We start from the raw sequence: 19,007 nt of genomic DNA, 5'->3' as shown, positions 1-19,007 counted from the left end.
TATATTTAATAATCTTATATTATATAGAATAGTTATTCTATTATAATATTCTATGAAGGATATAAGAAGAACAGAGATAGATTACCTATTTATAGTGTAAAGCCTACGCTAAGGCTATTTGTTATTATGAGAAGTAGTTATAATACATATTTAGAACTTAGTAGTATAGCCATGCTGGCCTTCTATTGGCTGATTCCAACATCTACGATAAAGTGTTGTAGTGGTGGTGCATTTGCATGCTGTGACGCCCCAACCCATCGACATTCCAGCACGGGTTGTCGTTGTTCAAGTAAAGACACGTCGTCCGTATTTTCCATTGTGGCTTTTGCTGCAAGTCTCGCGTTGGCCGCAAGAGTCCCGGCTTCTTCGTCCGGTGCGCGGGCAAGACTCCGGAGGACCTGAGCGAGCCGGAGCCGAGCCAGTGCCACAAGGTCTCCGGCGCCGCCAATGATTTGAATGGAGGCGCGCAGTGACTTCTGCAAGGCGTCCCTGAGCTCGTTGAGTCAAAGGACCAAATTCTGATCGGGCGGAAACTTACTCTGCCAAACGAAAATCTTGAGATTCGGCATACAGCGTCCCGAGCGCATAGTAGCTTTGAGCGACTGGGATACTTGCTTCTTCAAATGTTGCTAAGCGAGCATTCAACACCCTATGGTGGAGGGTCAGGGCTTCCTGGAACCTGCCCACTTGCCGCAACACACATGCCAGCGGAAATTCTTGACTCTCCGTTGGATTTGTTGTTCCCCCCAGCGACAGTGTTGTACTCCCCTGGCGTGCACAGGACAGAGCTCTGATATGATTTCCCTTCATCATATGACACATCGCGATGCCGTACAGGACTTTCGCTTTGTCGAACGGCACTTCTTGTCCTGGGCGCCATTTACTGTGGACGTCCAGGCAATCTTCTAAAATGGGCAGGGCATCCTCGGCCAGGTCCGCGTCGAGCAATGTCGTCGCCAGATCAGTCCGCGCAGCCTGATAGTGGACCTCGTGTCTTCTGGTCAGTTCCTCTGGCTTGGTTCTCTCCTTAACTAGGGTCTGTAGATGTAGAGCTTGTTGAATGTGTTCCTTGCTTTTGTCTCCGAACTCCGTCCCCATATCGAGGAAGAGACGGCTCAGGATGGTGTGTATGCCAGCCTTCAGTCGATTATCTGACAATGTAGGGTCTACCAACCCGTCCAAAATCACTAGGCTTTCCTGCAGAATCTTGAGACCATGTTGGGGATGTGAACGCTGCTGCCAGGTGGCAAAGCCACAGTCGTACAGGAGCTCCGCAAAGTCTTCTTCCAAGGGAAGCCGAAGTTTTTTGGCGGCGGAAAGTAGTTTTTCAACATGACGGCATGGTTCAGAGACATCAGAAGCACACAAAGGTAATGGCTCGCGGAATGAAAGCGCCTTACGCATCCTGCGCCGCAGAAGATCAAAGGCCTTTCTGAAGATCGTTTGTCTGATTTGCAGGGACATGTTCCAAATTTGATACCGTACTATCATCTGGATTGTTGGGTTCATAACGTACACGGTCTCACCTCCTCTGTACTCTCTTCTGACGAGGCTGAACTGCTCCAGCTCCTGGCTCACCGCATGATTAGAAGTATCCCTGACCGTGTCAGCTTTCAGGAGGATCCTAATTCGAGAGGGTATGTACCTAGGTCTAGTGACGACGCCGATATTGTCTCGACTGCCGTCGAGCGAAGAAGATATCAAGGCATCAGAGAGCGAGTCCCCGTTCAAAAGTGACATGACGCAAATCGTATCGCGCGCTCTTGCCGACAAATCTATCAGCACGTCGTTATAGATAAGCTCTACCTTGCCTCCATCAGTGTTGATATTTCGAAATCTAATGTCCAGCCACGGTGGGCTCAGCTCGTCGTAGTCTCTCCAGAAGGTCGATTCAAAGTACTTGTAGGTGGCCATGAAATCCCCAACAAAGCGAAGAAATACCGGAAGTCCTCCGCAAAGATGAGATACGGCAGACTCTACCTCTGGGCAGCTTGAGGCCCTCACACAGCGTGAATCGAGCGTCTTTTTCAGGAAGTCGTCCCCCTGCGTCAATGAGAAAGGATGGATGATGACTTCGGCCCGAACTCCTGGACATTCGAGAAAAGCGTTTCTGGTTGTGACAATGATGGAGCCGTATCCGACTGTTGACTGCGGCACGAAGGGCGAGATATCTCGCTGATATTTCACATTGTCGAACACTAGCAGCCAGCGCATATCTCGAGATGATGTTAGTGAGTCGGGTATGGTCTCATACGAGGGAGCGTTTCGCATAGTACACATACTGCATTTTTCGAACCAATGCCTGACTTTTGAGATTCTGTCACCTTTATCGTCCTGGGAGAATAGCCCCAGATGTTCACCCAGTTCTAAGAAAAATGCGGATATGGAGATGTTGCTCTCTGCTGAAGCCCAACACACGATGTCAAAGCGACGCTTGTGGCTGTGAACATACTCTAGGACGGTTGCCGACTTCCCCACACCTGCTATGCCGGTTACAACGCACTGTGGCACGTCAGCTCGAGCCGTTTGGAGCTCTGGGAGAAGAGGTTCCATGAAATGATCTATTTTTCGCATCTCCTCCGCTCGACTAAAGAAGCCGGAAATTCTAATTGGAAGGAAGTAGATGGGAATGCTCGAGTTATAGCTCTGGTCATACTTCGGGTGAATACGAGGATACACCGATTCTGTGGCTGCATCTGCAAGCCATATGAGACTTAATTGAACGAGCTAGTTGGGTGTGTACTTCCAACCAAGTCACTGAAAGACTCACTTCGCGACGGTCCTTCAACCCTCAAATGATCAGGGACTACACTTGATGCTTGGACCACAGATCTCTCTGTGTCTGGGTGCCGAAGCGGACCGTGCCCAGCGTGGCAGGTCCCGACAAGCCTCCGGATGTGGCCCATGGTACGCTTGTAGCCCACATCTTCTCGGCTGAAAAACTTGCACATTCCACTATGATCTCCCGGCAACGATTCCCCTCTAATCCCAACTCCATCGAAGCAAGCCGAGTCTTGGCGGACAATCTGTGAACCAAATCAACGAGAGTCTGCCGCTTCTTCGCATCCGCACTCACTATGCCAAGCGTGGTTGCGCTCTCTTCGTACAGACAAACGATAGGGACCTGATCCCGGATTGTGGTGAATGTCTTGCGCTCTTGGTTGAGTGGCGCGGCATTTTCTCGCAGTGAGTTGAGCAGCTCTTTGTTCGGATTCCTCAAAGTCACCCGCGCGGCGTTAACAACAATGTCGACGTATGGCGTCTTGCCGCTGCCCCGATGCGGAGTTGCCATGAACACCACACCCCTCGTGTATTGATAGATCCTGCCAAGTTCGAGGCTCTCTTTGTGATTGTATAGCTGAGCAGATCGAATGAGTGCCTATTGTAAAAAGAAACAATGTATTAGTCCGACTTTTCTCGTCTGACCTGATAGCAACGCTCGGAGAAAGAAGACATCACCTCTTTGATCACCAACCCTCCTAGACTATGGCCGATGAAGATGATTGGGCGAATAGCCTTCTGAGCGTCAGCCGTCGCTCACGATGGAATAATCCTTTCAAAAGTACAGACCTGCTGTGGGGAAAGCCTCTGCTCCGCCAGATCGGACAGCAGGCTTTCCCCGTGGCCGAAAATGGAAACTTGACTGGCCGATTTGAGAAAATGTGCGACCCCGGAGTCGTACGCCCAAGACATGATGCGCACACGATCGATGTCTTCCTTCAGCAGGTCGCGAGGCCAGCAAACAGATCCTTTCGACCAGGTCTCGATCGGATCGCCTCTTAGCCCGTGGACAAAGACCAAATCTGCAAGGGTTGCCTCGCCTGGCTTGCCATCGTAGTGAACAGTCATAGCCATACTGAGCAAAAATGAAAGGAAAGAAAATGATTTTGCTTATTTAGATGTGAAATTGACATTGAGGAAAATCTCTTTCCTTGCCTATCGAAGTCTCGTGCCAATATGTGAAGAGGCTGAGGCCGCCAGCACTCACCGCATGACTAGTTTGAAAAAGTAATAATAAACGAACTTGACTGGCTCGGATTATTGGCTGCTCCGCGGTCCCACACCTCGCATTGGGGTCTGAGGCTTCTGCAGTGGCCCTTCATCTCTACGCACTGTCTATCAGGCTGCTGCTTTAATCCAAAGGGAAGAATCGGTCTGGGTCTGGGTCCTGTGCTGGCTCCATGCATTCCCAAGCCACGTTTTTCGCAGCTCGCCAAAAGCTCCCGTCGGATTCTGTCCTATCAAAACAGCGCTTGCCTTCTGCCCCATGGCGAAGATCCTGGGCATGGCAATCTTAATTCCAAAGCTGGTCGCCTACCGAGTGGGGTCCCTGGAAGATAGTGGTTGCGTGGGGGAATCCACCTTGAATACTATAGACAACAACCGGTCAGGGAATGTAGCGGCAAGACGAGCTTTCGCGATACAACGTTGTACATCTGAAGCTAATATAACATTGTTCTCCCACTAATTTATGGATGAATTGAAGAGTAATCCTATGTAGCAAGTGCAAGTCATTTCTTAAACCGCATATAGAATATGCAACAGTATTCCATGATTTCTGCATTGGCGCTGCATCCGAATCTGCGTCTCTAAAACCTTTACCCATGGACACTTGCCCCATAAGGTCATATGTGAGGCTGTCTATGTACTATGGATGAGTGAAGACCAGGGCCCTGACCTCGATACTCTCTCTTGGAGGCGCATTGTTAACAGTGTAAGAGTGAGGAAAAGCCGCGTGCGGCGCATCTGTCGTTCAACCCATCAGCTTGGATTGACTCGAAACCCCGGCGGGGAAAGGAACACAAATTGCCTCACAAGGAACAACTTCAGGCTCCGAATCGAAATTCTTGAAAAGAATAACCTCGTCGTCTTTCTGTCCACCCATGAAGTACCACCTCATGTTCTTGTCCGACAGGACATACAACGTGCATCCCGCGTATTGGCGCCTGACGTGATCGGTCTCTACAAGACTTTCCCCACACACAGTCGATCCGTCACAGATGGCCAACGGCCAGTCTTGGACCGGGCCCCGGATCGGTCGCCAGATGCTGGCGGACGAGTCAGCCATTGACAGCCCATCGAGAGACAAGGCATGAACGATTCTAGTGACTCACTTGATGATCCTCAAACGACCCTGCAACAAACGATCGGCTTCGTCCGGTAGGTGTAACTGCACGCGTCGAAGCGCGGCCGCCGGCGATTGGTCTGCCGGCTGATCAGAACCGTCATGGGAGATCGATAGTGATTGGCAACGTGCTTACCAATGTGGGCATGTGTCGCGGGCCCCAAAGGTTGGACCGGGTTGTTGAAATCGATCCTGGTGCCTTCGTACTTACGAAGATCGTTACACCGAATCTGAGGGTGCGGGAGAGTGTTAACGGATTGACTACGTTCGATGGTCAGGGAGGATGGATGGTGGTGACGTACCCTCCAGTCGAAAATGCAGACTTGATCCACACCTTCAATCGAGCTCTTCAGTAACTCCTCGCACTCTGGCAAGTAGGTTTCCTCGACAGCGTCCCGGTCATAAAAGCGAGACGCTTCGAGCGCGGTCCCGTGACGGAGGTAGCAGAAACCGTTCTTATCTAGAGAATAATCGTCTTCGTGGCCTCGAACATTCTTTATAACTGTCACCTCACCTTCTTCGAAGACGAGGTTGTGTTGGCGTTGGTCGGCGGCATCTTTCGGGACGTCAATGTAGATTTGAAAAGGCTTCTCCCTTTTGTATAGGTCCTGCCATTTGAGGAAATGAAGCCGGGTCTTTTCATCCGCAAAACTTAGATGATGAAGTTCCTCATCCATAGAGAAGGACTAAGGGTCTCAAAGATGTGTTGGGATGGGGTGGGAAGAGTAATAGTGCGGACAAAGCCGAGAAAATATTGGAACCCAGAAATGGGAATGTCGAAGCCGGGTATGCATGTGACTCTTGACAAGATTGTATCGATGATCACTACATTCCGAGTCACTAGTGCAATCGTTTGTAACAGGGAAGGAGCAGCAGTGTTGGTCCAGCTTTGGTGCGTCTGGTCGGTATTGCAGATTTTATGTCATTGATTCCAGTATGTGCTACCGCTACTCCCCCAAAAGTCCGTTCCCCCTACCAGCTCGCGAACATAGAATAACTAGCGGAATAGATAGCGGCGACGACTTTCCAAGCATGAACTTGCATCCACCAAGGCTGCAAGCCGAGCCCCCCCCCTCCATTACCCAATTCGTGGCCACTGCTTACCCGCTGATACGGGTTTGTATGAGCCACAGATTACTATTCGCGGTTGGCAGTTCAATGTGGCTTACATGGAAGATCTTTCGTACCGCCCTTGATCAAGCAGCCAAGCCATTAACCTGTGGGATTGCGGAGTTGTAGACGGCGTAGTCCGTCTCCTTGGTGACCTTGCTGTTCACAGTCTCGTCGCCAAAGGCCGTCTTCCACGGCTGCTGGCGCTGGTCGTTTTGGACATTGTGCGCAACCTTCTTAGCCCAGTCGTTCTTGCAATCACCGTTACTGGATTTAACACCCTGGACTTGAGGCATCGTGACGATGAAAGTGACGTTCTTATATATCCTTTGGTCCGAAAGAGTAGATGTTGTATAGGCCTAGTTGTACGTGAACCTTGTGAAGAGCTTTAGAGGGGAAAATCCAACCTTAGAGGATTGGGTGGAGGATTTATTGTTTTCCCTTTCTATTTCTCTTTCTCTCTAGGTATTTAATATTGGAAAGAAATGTAGAGAGGGGGGAGCCCGAGGCTTCGGAGCAGTGTGTTAGCTCTATCTTTGAAGAAAAATTGGTTGGAGAAGAATAAGAATCGACAGTCGATCAGACTGCGATGTGACGATAGTATGTGGAGAGCGAAGGCCTATCCACTAGAATAGGACGACGTAGCGTTCAAGCAATTAGAGACCCTCGCTATTTGTCCCTACCTATCTATCAGCTCCAGGAAAATAAGACATCACCTGCATAAGTGTTAGCTCTATCTGTGAAGAAAAATTGGTTGGAGAAGAATGAGAATCGACAGCCGATCAGACTGCGATGTGACGATAGTATGTGGAGAGCGAAGGTTTATTTACTAGAATAGGACGACGTAGCGCTTAAGCAATTAGAGACCCTCCCAGCTCCAGGAAAATAAGATATCACCTGCATGATTTGGTTTTATTCTGTGGCTCGCATATGCGAGACAACTTACGTACTACTTATTCATCCACGCACTGTCGTCTGATTCGTCAGCCAGAAAATGCAACGCACGCACGCAATAGATCGAATTTACTTTCCGCAGCTCCCCCCGCCCCGATATACGCGGTCTTCCATATCGGTAAGTACGGCATTTTTCTGAGTGAGGCATTTTTCCATTCCTCTCATCGCCGATCCTTTTTCCCCCGCTCTGATTTTCTGATCGAGAGATTGGTAAATTACACTTAGCGTCTTACATTATAAGTCGATGCGCCTTGGAATAATAAGCGTCTAAATTTCAATACTCCGTCGCTGGTCAACCTCGTACAGAGGTCTGCACCGAAAGTCCTGCACCCGCACTAGTGCAGCCCTAACCCTACTTTCGGAAAGCGGCCCTGTAGAGGGGAAGCCTAGAAATATCTTCTCACAGCGCATGGATGGGACTTTAGGTACTTCTTTTGGCTTGATAGAGGCATTAAGCCCCGAAACCTGGCTAGGGCTAGGTGCGATTCCGAAGAACTCCAGACGCATTGTCCAGGTAGCCCTTTAGGTGGGGCGTTATCCGAAGTCTGAGCGCAAGAGTCTTGGCGGGTGCAGGACTTTCGGTGCAGACCTCTGTAGTGTGATGGTCTTCCACACCCACACCCACACCCACACCCATTCTCGGTCACATCGCCCATCTTGATGGAACAAGTTATGTCTCTCACCCGATCTTACAGCTGCCCGCAATCACACTCTTGGCCTACGAGCAAATTCACAAAGAGCAGATTTATTTTCACTTTTTGGTCAATTGGTTGATACCTGGTGGTGAGCGGGACAAGGTTGAATCGAACGACGGATGCCTCCGTAATTATTTCTTTCTTCTAACATGTGGCGTAGGTTCTCTTGCTCATGGCGATGAATAGCGCTGGCTCAGTACCTGCTCTGTTGGAGAGGTTGTCGTCGCTTGCGCCACTCATTGAGGAAATCTGCTCCATTGGTGGCACCCCGAGTGTATCTCTCGGAGTCATTGATCCGATCCTTGGCTTCTATCTTGCCAATTATGGCTACAGAGATGTCGAGCATGGGATCAAAGCCGATTCCGATACCGTCTACGGCCTCGGTTCGTTGACTAAGGCTTTTACATCGGCAGGGATCGGATCCCTTGTGTCGGACGGCAAACTTCGGTGGGACACCAAGGTCTGCGAGCTTCTTTCCGATATCGACAGTGTTGTACCCGTATTTAATGACCAAGCAACCATTGTAGATCTCTTGGCGCACAGGACATCTATCGCGCGGCCAAATGAGATCTGGTATGGCGCCGGGGGGGAGCTACTGCTCAGCAACGATCAATCAATCCCAACTTTCAATTCGTTGCTCCCGATTAGCCAATTTCGCGGTGCATTCCGATACAGCAATTGGGGCTACACACTGGCAGGCGATGTGATCGAACGGCTCAGTGGGGTGGGTTACAGCTCCTATCTCGAGAGTCGGATCCTTGACCCGCTGGATATGAAACGCACATCAGCGGATCGAGAACGGGTGCGAGATGACAACGTTGCCAGTCCCTACGCCGCGCTTGACAATGCTTCTTTCCACCCTTTGCCCGTGCCGAAAGCCTGTGATGGGAGCATCATGAACGGCGCGCAGGGGATGCGAGGGACGGTGAACGATTTGCTCAAGTGGTGTGCCGCTCTGATGGAAGCGCAGAGAGGGGATCTGGCCTCCCCAGCAGCCTCTGCAGACGCATCACCACTCCGGGGCATCGCGACACAGATGTCGAGCCATATAGCAATTTCCATGCCGCAATATCGCGAGACAAGCTACGGGCTCGGGTGGGCCCGCACTCAACTGCCGGGCACACTAGGATCGATCGGCTGCAACGGCATGTTTGTGAAGCAGATGCCCACCATCGGTCCGGCCACGCAGCAGCAGCAGCATCTAGTGCTTTACCACCAGGGAAGCTTGGCAGGTTACACGTCAGCCCTGCTGCTTCTCCCGGAGACGCGGCACGCCATCGTGGTGCTCACGAACTCCATTGGACTGGGCGACTGCGCCGACTGGATCAGCCAGCTCATCTTGGAGACGGTACTCGACAACCGCCGCCACGACTTTCCGACCCTCGCCCGAGAGGCCGCCCGCGGTAACATCCGCTTCAATGAAGCTATCGGCAAGAGCTTGGATCACCCCCCGTCCACTGCGAGGGGCCCTCCGCGACCGTGGCGGGCGTACGCCGGTCGGTACCACAATTCCGTAGGCAATTTCCGCCTCGATGTTGGTGTCAAGGACGGCCGCGCGCTCGAGGTGCGGTTCCAGGGACGGAACTCCCAGGCCTGGCGGCTTCGGCACTACGACGCCGACACCTTTGTCTGGTTTACCTCGCGGGACGACCTGGCGAGGCGCGCTAAATTTACCTACGCCGGCGAGGAGATATATAGGATAACGTTTGCAGGCGCCGAAGGTGGCCCGGCCGACTTCTTGTCATGGAAGCATGATCCAGATCTGGAGGCGCCAGAAGTTTTTGTGCGGTCTTAAAATGGTACACCTTGTCATATTGAGGACTGCTTCAAAGTGTTACGAGCGTACCCTTGACACACCACTCAGCCCTATGGCCTAGTGCCTTGGCAGGAGACATCTCCTACTATATCATGCCTCCTTCCTACATACATCGTTCGGTAGCCTTATTATTCTTATTCTACCTCACCTATACTAATATCGCATCTATGCTAGTCTTGATATAAAGAGCTAGAAAAGAGATAGAGAGGGTAAATTGAAAGTTAAAGTAATATCTATTAGATTATAATATAAACTAAAGCTATTTAAAGCTACGCGAACTCTAATATCTACTTTTTATAGCTAAATATAAGAAGTTTAAATATATAGTTTCTATATAGTAATATTAGAAACTTAATAATATATATAATAACTCTTTATTATTATTACGAGCGTATTCTTAATATATTACTTAATTCTATAATCTAATATCTTAACGAAGATATCTTCTATTATATTATATCTTCTTTTTATCTATATAATTTAATAGTCTTATTATTCTTAATCTATCTTATCTATACTAATATCGTATTTATACTAATTCTAATATTATAATAAGACTTCTTTATATACTTCTTCGACGAAGAGAATTAATAGATTTTTTACTTTCTACTCGAAGTAAGTAATCGAGTTATAAAGAAAACGCTAGATATTTCTATTATATAAAAGCTCTATTATATATTTAAACTATAAATTATCTATATTATTTAAAAGAATTTATATTAAATAATTTATATTATTAACGATAGTTTAATCTATTAAAAAACGAATTCTCTATATTAAATATAAGAAATTCTTCTTCGCTTTATTTTCTATAAAAAATCTATTATCGACTAATAGACTCTTAACGAACTTTCTACTATTTAAAAAAATACTATTTAGAATATTTATAGACTTTACGACGATTTAACTAATTAAGAAATAAGTATTATAAATTCTCGCGAAGAAATAACTATTTTAGATATTATAGCCAAATTTCAATACTTAATATAGAGATCTACCACCTTTCTCGACTCGTATACGTTTTCACAGTATCGAAGTTCTAGAGATCTCTTCTTTCTATCGATATTTATAATAACTCTTAACGGAGAAGCCTAGTTAAAATCGTCATTTTTTATATCTATCTTCTCCGCTCCGTTCTTATCTATATTTAATATATTATAAATTTCTTAAATTCTTACTTAATCCCACCTATATCAATATTAAAATATTACTTACTATATCGTCGTTATGAGAACGCTTTCTCTTTCTCTAGATTATAATCTTTTATATATCGTAACTAGTTATATCTTATATATAAAGACTTATATACGAGATATTTATTCTTATATTCGCTATTACTTCGTATATTATATATATAATAATCTCTATTTATTAAGAATCTTTATTAGCGATATTATAGAATATCGAGTTAGCTAGAAGAGAATTAAACTTAAGAAATCGAGATATAGACTTAAAACTCGACTAGTATCTCTATCTTCCCGCTCTTATCTTTATCTTTACTCTTATTTTTATCTTTACTCCTATTACGAGATTTCGAGATATTTAAAGTAATTTAATATCGATGAATCTAGCTATAATAAATAGCTAGATAACTACTTAATTTAAGATTATCGAATTTATCTATTTTTAATAATATTAATAAATTTAAATTCGAGAATTAGAAAAATAAGAATTATAAATAAACTTAGTCTTAATAAAGATTACTTTTCTATTAATAATTTTTAGATAAATTATATTATATCGCGTCTTAAAAGAAAGACTATTAAGTATATAATATCTAGATATCGAATAACTATAAAAAATTCTTATCTCTTAATTAATAACCTTTTAAATTAACTACGTAATCTTTATAAGACTCTATTAGATATTATTCGATAGAGAAATATTTATAATTACTTAATCTTTAAAAGATATAATAATTAGTTATTTTTAAATATTATATAGAGTTTATAAAATATATCGCGTATATATAAAAGTATAGCGATAAAGAATATTAGATTAATATTATTTAATTAAATCTTATAGTCGACTTAAGAGATAGAGTAAATCTTTATCTTTAAAATAAATATATTATATATAAAAAAAAGTGAATATTATTTAATTTAAAGAAATATTTTATTATATTATAATATTATAATCTAATATATATAGAGAATCTAATAAATAAGAAAATAAAGATATTTATTAAATAATATATTAAGATAAAACTTAAGAATATAAGTAGATTACGTAATAAATATACTATTATTTCTTATCTTAATTTAAAGAAATATAGACGATAGATATAAGTATATATAAAAGAATAAGATAGAACTAAGCTTAAAAATCTTAAATTTATATATATAGTTAATTATAAATTTAGAGTTATTACGCTCTTTAGTTAAATCGACTAAGTCATCGCGGGTATATAAATTAGTATCCGCAACTATTAAAATATCTTATTCTACTTTTAACCCTTTAATAACTTTACTATTTTCTATTATTTTTTTAAGATTATTTTTTTAAATTATAAAGCGTATATTACGCTTTTAAACGCTTTAAGAATTTCGAAATTTAATTTTATAATTATCAAAAGATAAGGCATTAAAATATCGCTTATTAAAGATCGCTTATTAAAGACCGCTCACACTCGATAGTCCTAATTAAAAAAAACGGTTATGAATTTAATTTATAGGCCTTTACTTGTAGTTATATAAATATATTAAATCTATAAATAATATAATTATAAGAATATAATAGATAAATATAATTAAGAATATAATAGTTTTATAAGTATAATCGAAATTAATATAAATATTAATAAATTCTTAAATATCGTACTTTTAAATAAATTGAAATTATTCGATATCTTTAAAATAGCCTTATCTTTATTTATTTTTTATATTTAAAAATCGATTTCTTAAGTTTATATTACTTATTAATAGTCTTATATTAGATCTATTAATTAAGCTTCTCTTATTTTTATATATCTAAACGTCTTTCGAAGCTATAATACGTTATTTATAAATCTTACTATTATTATTAATAGTCTTAATCGTTATTAATTAAATAATATTTTATAAAGAAACTTATATTAGATTATTTAATATTAATTTAAAATATTAGCGTCTACGGCTCGATTCGATTTAAAAGATCTCGATTAATTAAATTAAATTATTTTATTAATTTCTTCTTTATTATAAATATAAAATTAGATAATTACTATATAATAAATTCTTTTTTAATTACTATTTATTTAATTCTTTATAAATTTTCGTTAAATTAAGAGCTCTTAACGCTATAATAAAGTTCTATTAATAATATATAGCGATATCTTCAAGACGCGATATTACTATCGCCGTCGCCGTCGAAGAAAGATATTAATTTAATCTAGCATAGTATATTAAAAGTTCTTATTTTTTTAATTAATTTTTAGCGAGTAACTAGATTTATAATATATATATATATTAAATTTTCTTTAATTCTATTAAAGGATTATAGTAAGAAGACTAAATTAAAAGCTAGAGAAGAACTCGAAGAATCTTACTAGCACGTAAATGAGATATAGTCTATATCTCTAGAATCTCTAAAAGATTCTAGATAAATCTTCTCTAATTAAAGTTTATAAAGACTATAGATATTTAAAGATATAAGATAAATAATAAATCTATATCTTTAATTTATTAATTATAAAGATTATAATTATTTAAAAGAGAGAAGTAGTATTATAAGCGTACTCTTAATATACTACTTAGTTCTATAATCTAATATCTTAACTAAGATATTCTCTATTATATTATATCTTCTTTTTATATATATAATTCGATAGTCTTATTATTCTATCTATCTTACTTATATTAATATTATATCTATATTAATTTTAATAGTTAATATATATAAAAGAATAAGATAGAGCTAAATTAGAAAATCTTAAATTTATATATATAGTTAATTATTAATTCGAGGTTATTACGTCTTTTAATTAGATCGACTAAGTTATCGCGAGTAAATAAATTAGCGTTCGTAATTATTAAAATCGCGCTCTCTCGCGTCTCTCTTATTAAAAAAATAAGCGTATATTATTAATATATAAAATAATATTTTTATCTTCTATTAAAATTCTAAGATTTTTATTTTATTTTTAAAGCGCCGTTTATACTTTTCGAATTTTTAAGAATTTTAAAATTAAGTCTTATAATTATTAAAGCGTAAGGAATTCAAATATCGCTTATTAAAGTTCGCTTATTAAAGATCGCTTATTAAATTTACTCGATAGCTCTAATTAAAAAAAAATGCTATAAATTTAATTTATAAGTCTTTACTCGTTATAATATAAAGAGAATATTATCTATATAAAATAATTATAAATATTAGTATATATAAAAGAATAAGATAGAATTAATTTAGAAAATCTTAAATTTATATGTGTAGTTAATTATAAATTTGAGATTATTACGTCTTTTAATTAGACTAACTAAGTTAGCTCGCTAGCTCTCTCGAGCTTTCTTATTAAAAATTTATATATAGAAGTTTTATACTCTAAAATAACTAGCTTTCTACGGATGCTATTTCTTTATAATTTCGTAAATTATAGAGCTTAATATACGCTTTCTAACGCTATAAAAATAATAAAGTCTAGTTTACTATTAATAAATAAAATAAATAAAATAAATATTTAAATATAATAATTATAATAGCTATATTAGACGCGTTCGAGATCGAATAATAATTCTTTTATCTATTTATATAATTATTCTTCTTTCTTTTACTATTCTATTAATTCTATTAATTCTACTAATTCTATTAATTTCATTAATATAAATATAATCGTCTTCGATACCCCTCGCTTAAAGGTTACTTAATATTTTAGATATATATACTTCTATTACCCGCCTCTTAGAGTCTCTATTAACGCCCTTAAACTATCTCTTAATAAATTCGCTATTATTAATAATCGAGGTCGTAAGCGAGCTTAATAGCTATTTACTACTACTTATAAACGCGTTAAAAGGCTCTTAAAGAGCTCGAACGAATATGTTCTTTTCTATATACTCCTCTTAAGCTAGCGATAATATCTTTTAACTCAGCGATACTATTTTTTAAAACGCGTTTTCCTTCTCTATTTATTCTTTATCACTCTATTTTAAAGTCTCTTAACGCGTATTAGATTCTAAATATCGTTAAAAAGAAGCTTCTAAAAATATAATAATTATATTAAATATATTCGAGATCGAATAATAATTCTTTCATCTATTTATATAATTATTCTTCTTTTATTATTTTATTAATTCTATTAATTCTATTAATATAAATATATTTATCCTCGATACTCTCGTACTTAGTTAAATAAGAGAAGAATCTATAATAAACGAATATAAAGAATATTATAAAGAATATTACGAAGATAGTTATTAATAGTAATAATATAATAAGTTTACTCTTTACGATTTTATATTAATTTACTTAACTAGTATAAGAGAAGTTAATATAATAAGCGAATATAAAGAATATTACGAAGAAACTAAGTAATAATAAGATCTTTAATATTAAGAATACGACTTAGCTCTTTAAAATCCCACGTTATATACTCTCTACGATTCTATATTAAATTATTATTTAATAAGCGAAGAATATTATTATAACTTAGTCTATTATCTCTACTATATTAAGAAGTAAAAGAAAAAATTATAATAGATAAATATAGAGAATATTACGAAGAATATTATAAAGAATATTATAAAGAATACTATAAAGAATATTACGGAGAAATTAAGCGATAATAAGACTATTATCGTTAAGAATACGACTTAGCTTTTTAAGATTTTATATTATATTAGTTATTTACTTAGTTAGTTACTTAGCTAGCTATTTAATCTAATACTCTATAAAAGAAGAAGTAAGAGAAGAAATTATAATAGATAAATACGAAGAATACTACGAAGAAATTAAGCGGTAATAAGGTTATTATCGTTAAGAATACGGCTTAGCTCTTTAAGATTTTACGTTATATTAATTATTTACTTAGTATATTACTTAACTAGCTACTTAATCTAATACTCTATAAGAGAAGAAGTAAGAGAAGAAACTATAATAGATAAATACGAAGAATACTACGAAGAATACTACGAAGAAATTAAGTAGTAATAAGATTACTATCGTTAAGAATACGGCTTAGCTCTTTAAGATCCTACGTTATATACTCTTTACGATTCTATATTAAATTATTACTTAATAAGCGAAGAATATTAATATTAGAATCGATATAGATATAATATTAATATAGATATATTAAATAAGATAATTAAGATATCGAACTATATAGATAAAAAGAAGATATAATATAATAGAAGATATCTTCGTTAAGGTTCGCTAGTTATAGAACTAAGAAGTATATTAAGAATACGCTTATAATACTACCCCCTCTTTATTAAATTATATTCTATAATTAATAAGTAAAAAGATAGAAAAATGAATATATATATACGCTTAACGTCTGAAAAATAATAAAAGTAGTAAAGAAATAACCGTATTCGAGAACTCTAGTATTATATCTTTCTTTATAAGAGATATTAAGAATAATAATAGCTTTTTATATTTACGCTATAGCGATATCGCTAGTCGAGATATAGATATATATAGAGAGTCTAGCTAAGAGAAAATCGATATAATATAATAAAAACTATATTTATAGATATAGATATAAATAATAATAATTTTCGAATTTATATTTAAGTGAATAAAATATCTATAAAATAATATAACGTAATTAATTAAGGGCTCTTAAATCGAATTAAGCTATAGACGCTAAAAACTCTAATTTAATATTAAATAACTTTAATATAGTCTTTTCTATAATATATTATTTAGTTAATATTAATTATATTTTATAATAGTAATAATATAATTTATATATATATTAATATAGCTTCGAAAGATCTTTAGAGTTATATTAGTAACGAAGATTTATATAAAAGATTATATATAAGATAATTTCTAATTAATATAGATCTAAAAGATCGATTCTCGATTTTGAAAAAAATAAGGCTATTATAAAGATATCGGACGATTTTAATTTAATTAAAAATAAGGTATTCAAGATAGTTTCGGCTCGAGAACGCTATCGCTATTAAAGGTTTCTCGCCTTAATTTCTTTATAGATAAGACTTTTTAAAATATCGCTTATAAAAGTCGTTTATTAGATTCTAATAATTTTCGAATTTATCGTTATTTATATTATATTAGACGAGATTATTATCGAGATTTTCTTATTTAACTTTATACTTAAAACGATTATAAATTAATTTAAAGATAAGTATTTCTTTAATAACTTATTTAATTTAATTATTAATAGTAATATATTTTGACGAAGGATTTATCTACTCTAATAAGAGGTTATTTATTATAAAATCTAAGAGATTAAAGTAAAAGATATCGTAAATTCTTATAATTAACGAAAGTTTTAAATAATATAAAATTCTTATAAAGTCTATAATCTCGAATAAATTAAGTCTCTTATAATCTAGTTTATAGAAAAGACGATTAAAGATAATATTCTTATTATTTAGAAAGATCTTATTATCTATTTAAAAAGTAATCTTTTATTAATATTTATTAGCTTATATAACTATAGCCTTCTAAATACGATCTATATTACTTTAAATATACTTAAAAACTTATTTTATATAATTTATAATATTCTTTATCTAAATAGTATTAAGATACTTATATATAATCTTATAATTAATAATATTTAAACTAAAAGTTATTCGAGAATAAAATTTTTTATTTATAAGAAAAGATAAAATACTAGTAGTCGCTAAGATAGTATTATTATTAATAAACTCGATAATAAATAATTATCTTATCTAGTCGTTTTATATATAGTTATAATATATTCGAAGATAACGCTTTATATTCTAATTCGCTTATTTAATTTATTTATTAATTTTAAAATAAAAGACTATTAATAGTTTAACTATAATATTTAATCTTTTATAAAAAGATTTTTATATAGTAATTATAAATTAAAAGTTTTAATCTAATATTATTAAGATCGATAGATTATATAAATGAAATACTTTCTTAAATAATAAGTTAATTATCTTCTTAGCGATAATATCTTTATTAATATTAGAATAGATTATATAGTAACATTTCTTAATAAGTTAATTAATTACTATTTAAATAGTATTATAATTATTAAATATAAATAAATCTATAACGAAGTTAATCGATATATTTTATTATTATTTCTATAAGATTAATAGAGATTATAGTAAATTATATTCTCGATCGCGAGGCGTCTTAGCTCTTTAATAGATATAATAATTCTTAACGTAGATAACTATAATAGCCCTTATATCTCGTTAATAATATTCTCTTTTAAGTAGTTTATAAATATATACTATCTCGAGATAATCGTAGAATAATTAATCGTAGATCTCTTAAATAATATTAATATATATATTATTAAATATTTATAAACAATTTTAATAATAAAGTATCTCGTCTTATACGAAGTATTTATTAAGAGTAATCTCTTAAAACTTATTCTTATTTTTAGCGATAGTCTTATAAATTTTTATATAATATTTATCTTTTTTATTAGTCTCTACTACTTTATAATAAATAAAATTATCGATTATATATATATTAATATATTCGCTATCTAATTCTATTTTATTTAAAAATAAAGATTATTTAATACTATTAGCGTAATTATTTATTTTTAAAATCGATTAATTTATATTTAGCTATTTATATAAATATATTAATCTTAATATTCTAAGATCTAAATTAATAAATAATCTTTATATTAAATTTTAATAATATATCTAAATATTAGATCTAGCGTTAACTAAGATTTCTTCTCTTAATAAAATATATTAGTTTTTTATAATCGATAAAGATTTTAATAGAAATATTTATATATTTTAGTTTAGAGCGCTAGTATTCTAGATAGTAAATAATTATTAATAGTTTCTTATCGTAGATCTAGTAATTATACTCGATTAAGATTAGATTTTTATTATAAAAGACTATTAAATAAAGTATTCTCTTATCGTTATATTAAGAAAAAATATCTTTATTAATATAATTAAAAGAGTTTATCTCTAGAATAATCTTCTTTATTTTATTAAAATAATATAAGACTAAAGCTTTAATAACGATAACTTTAAGAAAGTAGAAGATCTCTTAATATACTAGAGATTAATTAAATATAATCTTCTTTATTATAAGTTTTATTATAGATTTAACTATTTTAGAGAAGTCTCTAATAAATTATCGATAAAAATTATAAAATTTAATAAAGATTTATATCTCTTTA

General features: G+C 35.8%; 5 protein-coding genes across 5 annotated transcripts; 1 reads left to right on the top strand and 4 right to left on the bottom strand.

The window, feature by feature from the left end:
• Positions 1-182: 182 nt before the first annotated feature.
• On the bottom strand, positions 183-2,553 carry HO133_004282 (uncharacterized protein; the record flags this gene model as incomplete). Its single annotated transcript, XM_037295201.1, has 2 exons — positions 183-489; positions 539-2,553. The coding sequence occupies 2 exons, from the start codon at positions 2,551-2,553 to the stop codon at positions 183-185; spliced, it is 2,322 nt and encodes a 773-aa protein (XP_037157202.1).
• Positions 2,554-2,806: 253 nt separating this feature from the next.
• On the bottom strand, positions 2,807-3,855 carry HO133_004281 (uncharacterized protein; the record flags this gene model as incomplete). The annotated part of the gene is made up of 2 exons (XM_037295200.1): positions 2,807-3,379; positions 3,571-3,855. The coding sequence occupies 2 exons, from the start codon at positions 3,853-3,855 to the stop codon at positions 2,807-2,809; spliced, it is 858 nt and encodes a 285-aa protein (XP_037157201.1).
• Positions 3,856-5,110: 1,255 nt separating this feature from the next.
• HO133_004280 (uncharacterized protein) lies at positions 5,111-5,802 on the bottom strand (the record flags this gene model as incomplete). Its single annotated transcript, XM_037295199.1, has 2 exons — positions 5,111-5,205; positions 5,262-5,802. 2 exons carry the CDS (start codon positions 5,800-5,802, stop codon positions 5,111-5,113), a joined length of 636 nt encoding a protein of 211 aa, XP_037157200.1.
• Positions 5,803-6,321: 519 nt separating this feature from the next.
• HO133_004279 (uncharacterized protein) lies at positions 6,322-6,531 on the bottom strand (the record flags this gene model as incomplete). The annotated part of the gene is made up of 1 exon (XM_037295198.1): positions 6,322-6,531. One exon carries the CDS (start codon positions 6,529-6,531, stop codon positions 6,322-6,324), a length of 210 nt encoding a protein of 69 aa, XP_037157199.1.
• Positions 6,532-8,056: 1,525 nt separating this feature from the next.
• On the top strand, positions 8,057-9,679 carry HO133_004278 (uncharacterized protein; the record flags this gene model as incomplete). The annotated part of the gene is made up of 1 exon (XM_037295197.1): positions 8,057-9,679. The coding sequence occupies one exon, from the start codon at positions 8,057-8,059 to the stop codon at positions 9,677-9,679; it is 1,623 nt and encodes a 540-aa protein (XP_037157198.1).
• Positions 9,680-19,007: the final 9,328 nt, after the last annotated feature.

Source organism: Letharia lupina, assembly GCF_014066315.1.
Source record: "Letharia lupina isolate WasteWater1 chromosome Unknown contig_2, whole genome shotgun sequence".
Taxonomy (NCBI): domain Eukaryota; kingdom Fungi; phylum Ascomycota; class Lecanoromycetes; order Lecanorales; family Parmeliaceae; genus Letharia; species Letharia lupina.
The sequence above is the reverse complement of the archived record's forward strand: the minus strand, read 5'-3'. Positions and strand labels throughout refer to the sequence as shown.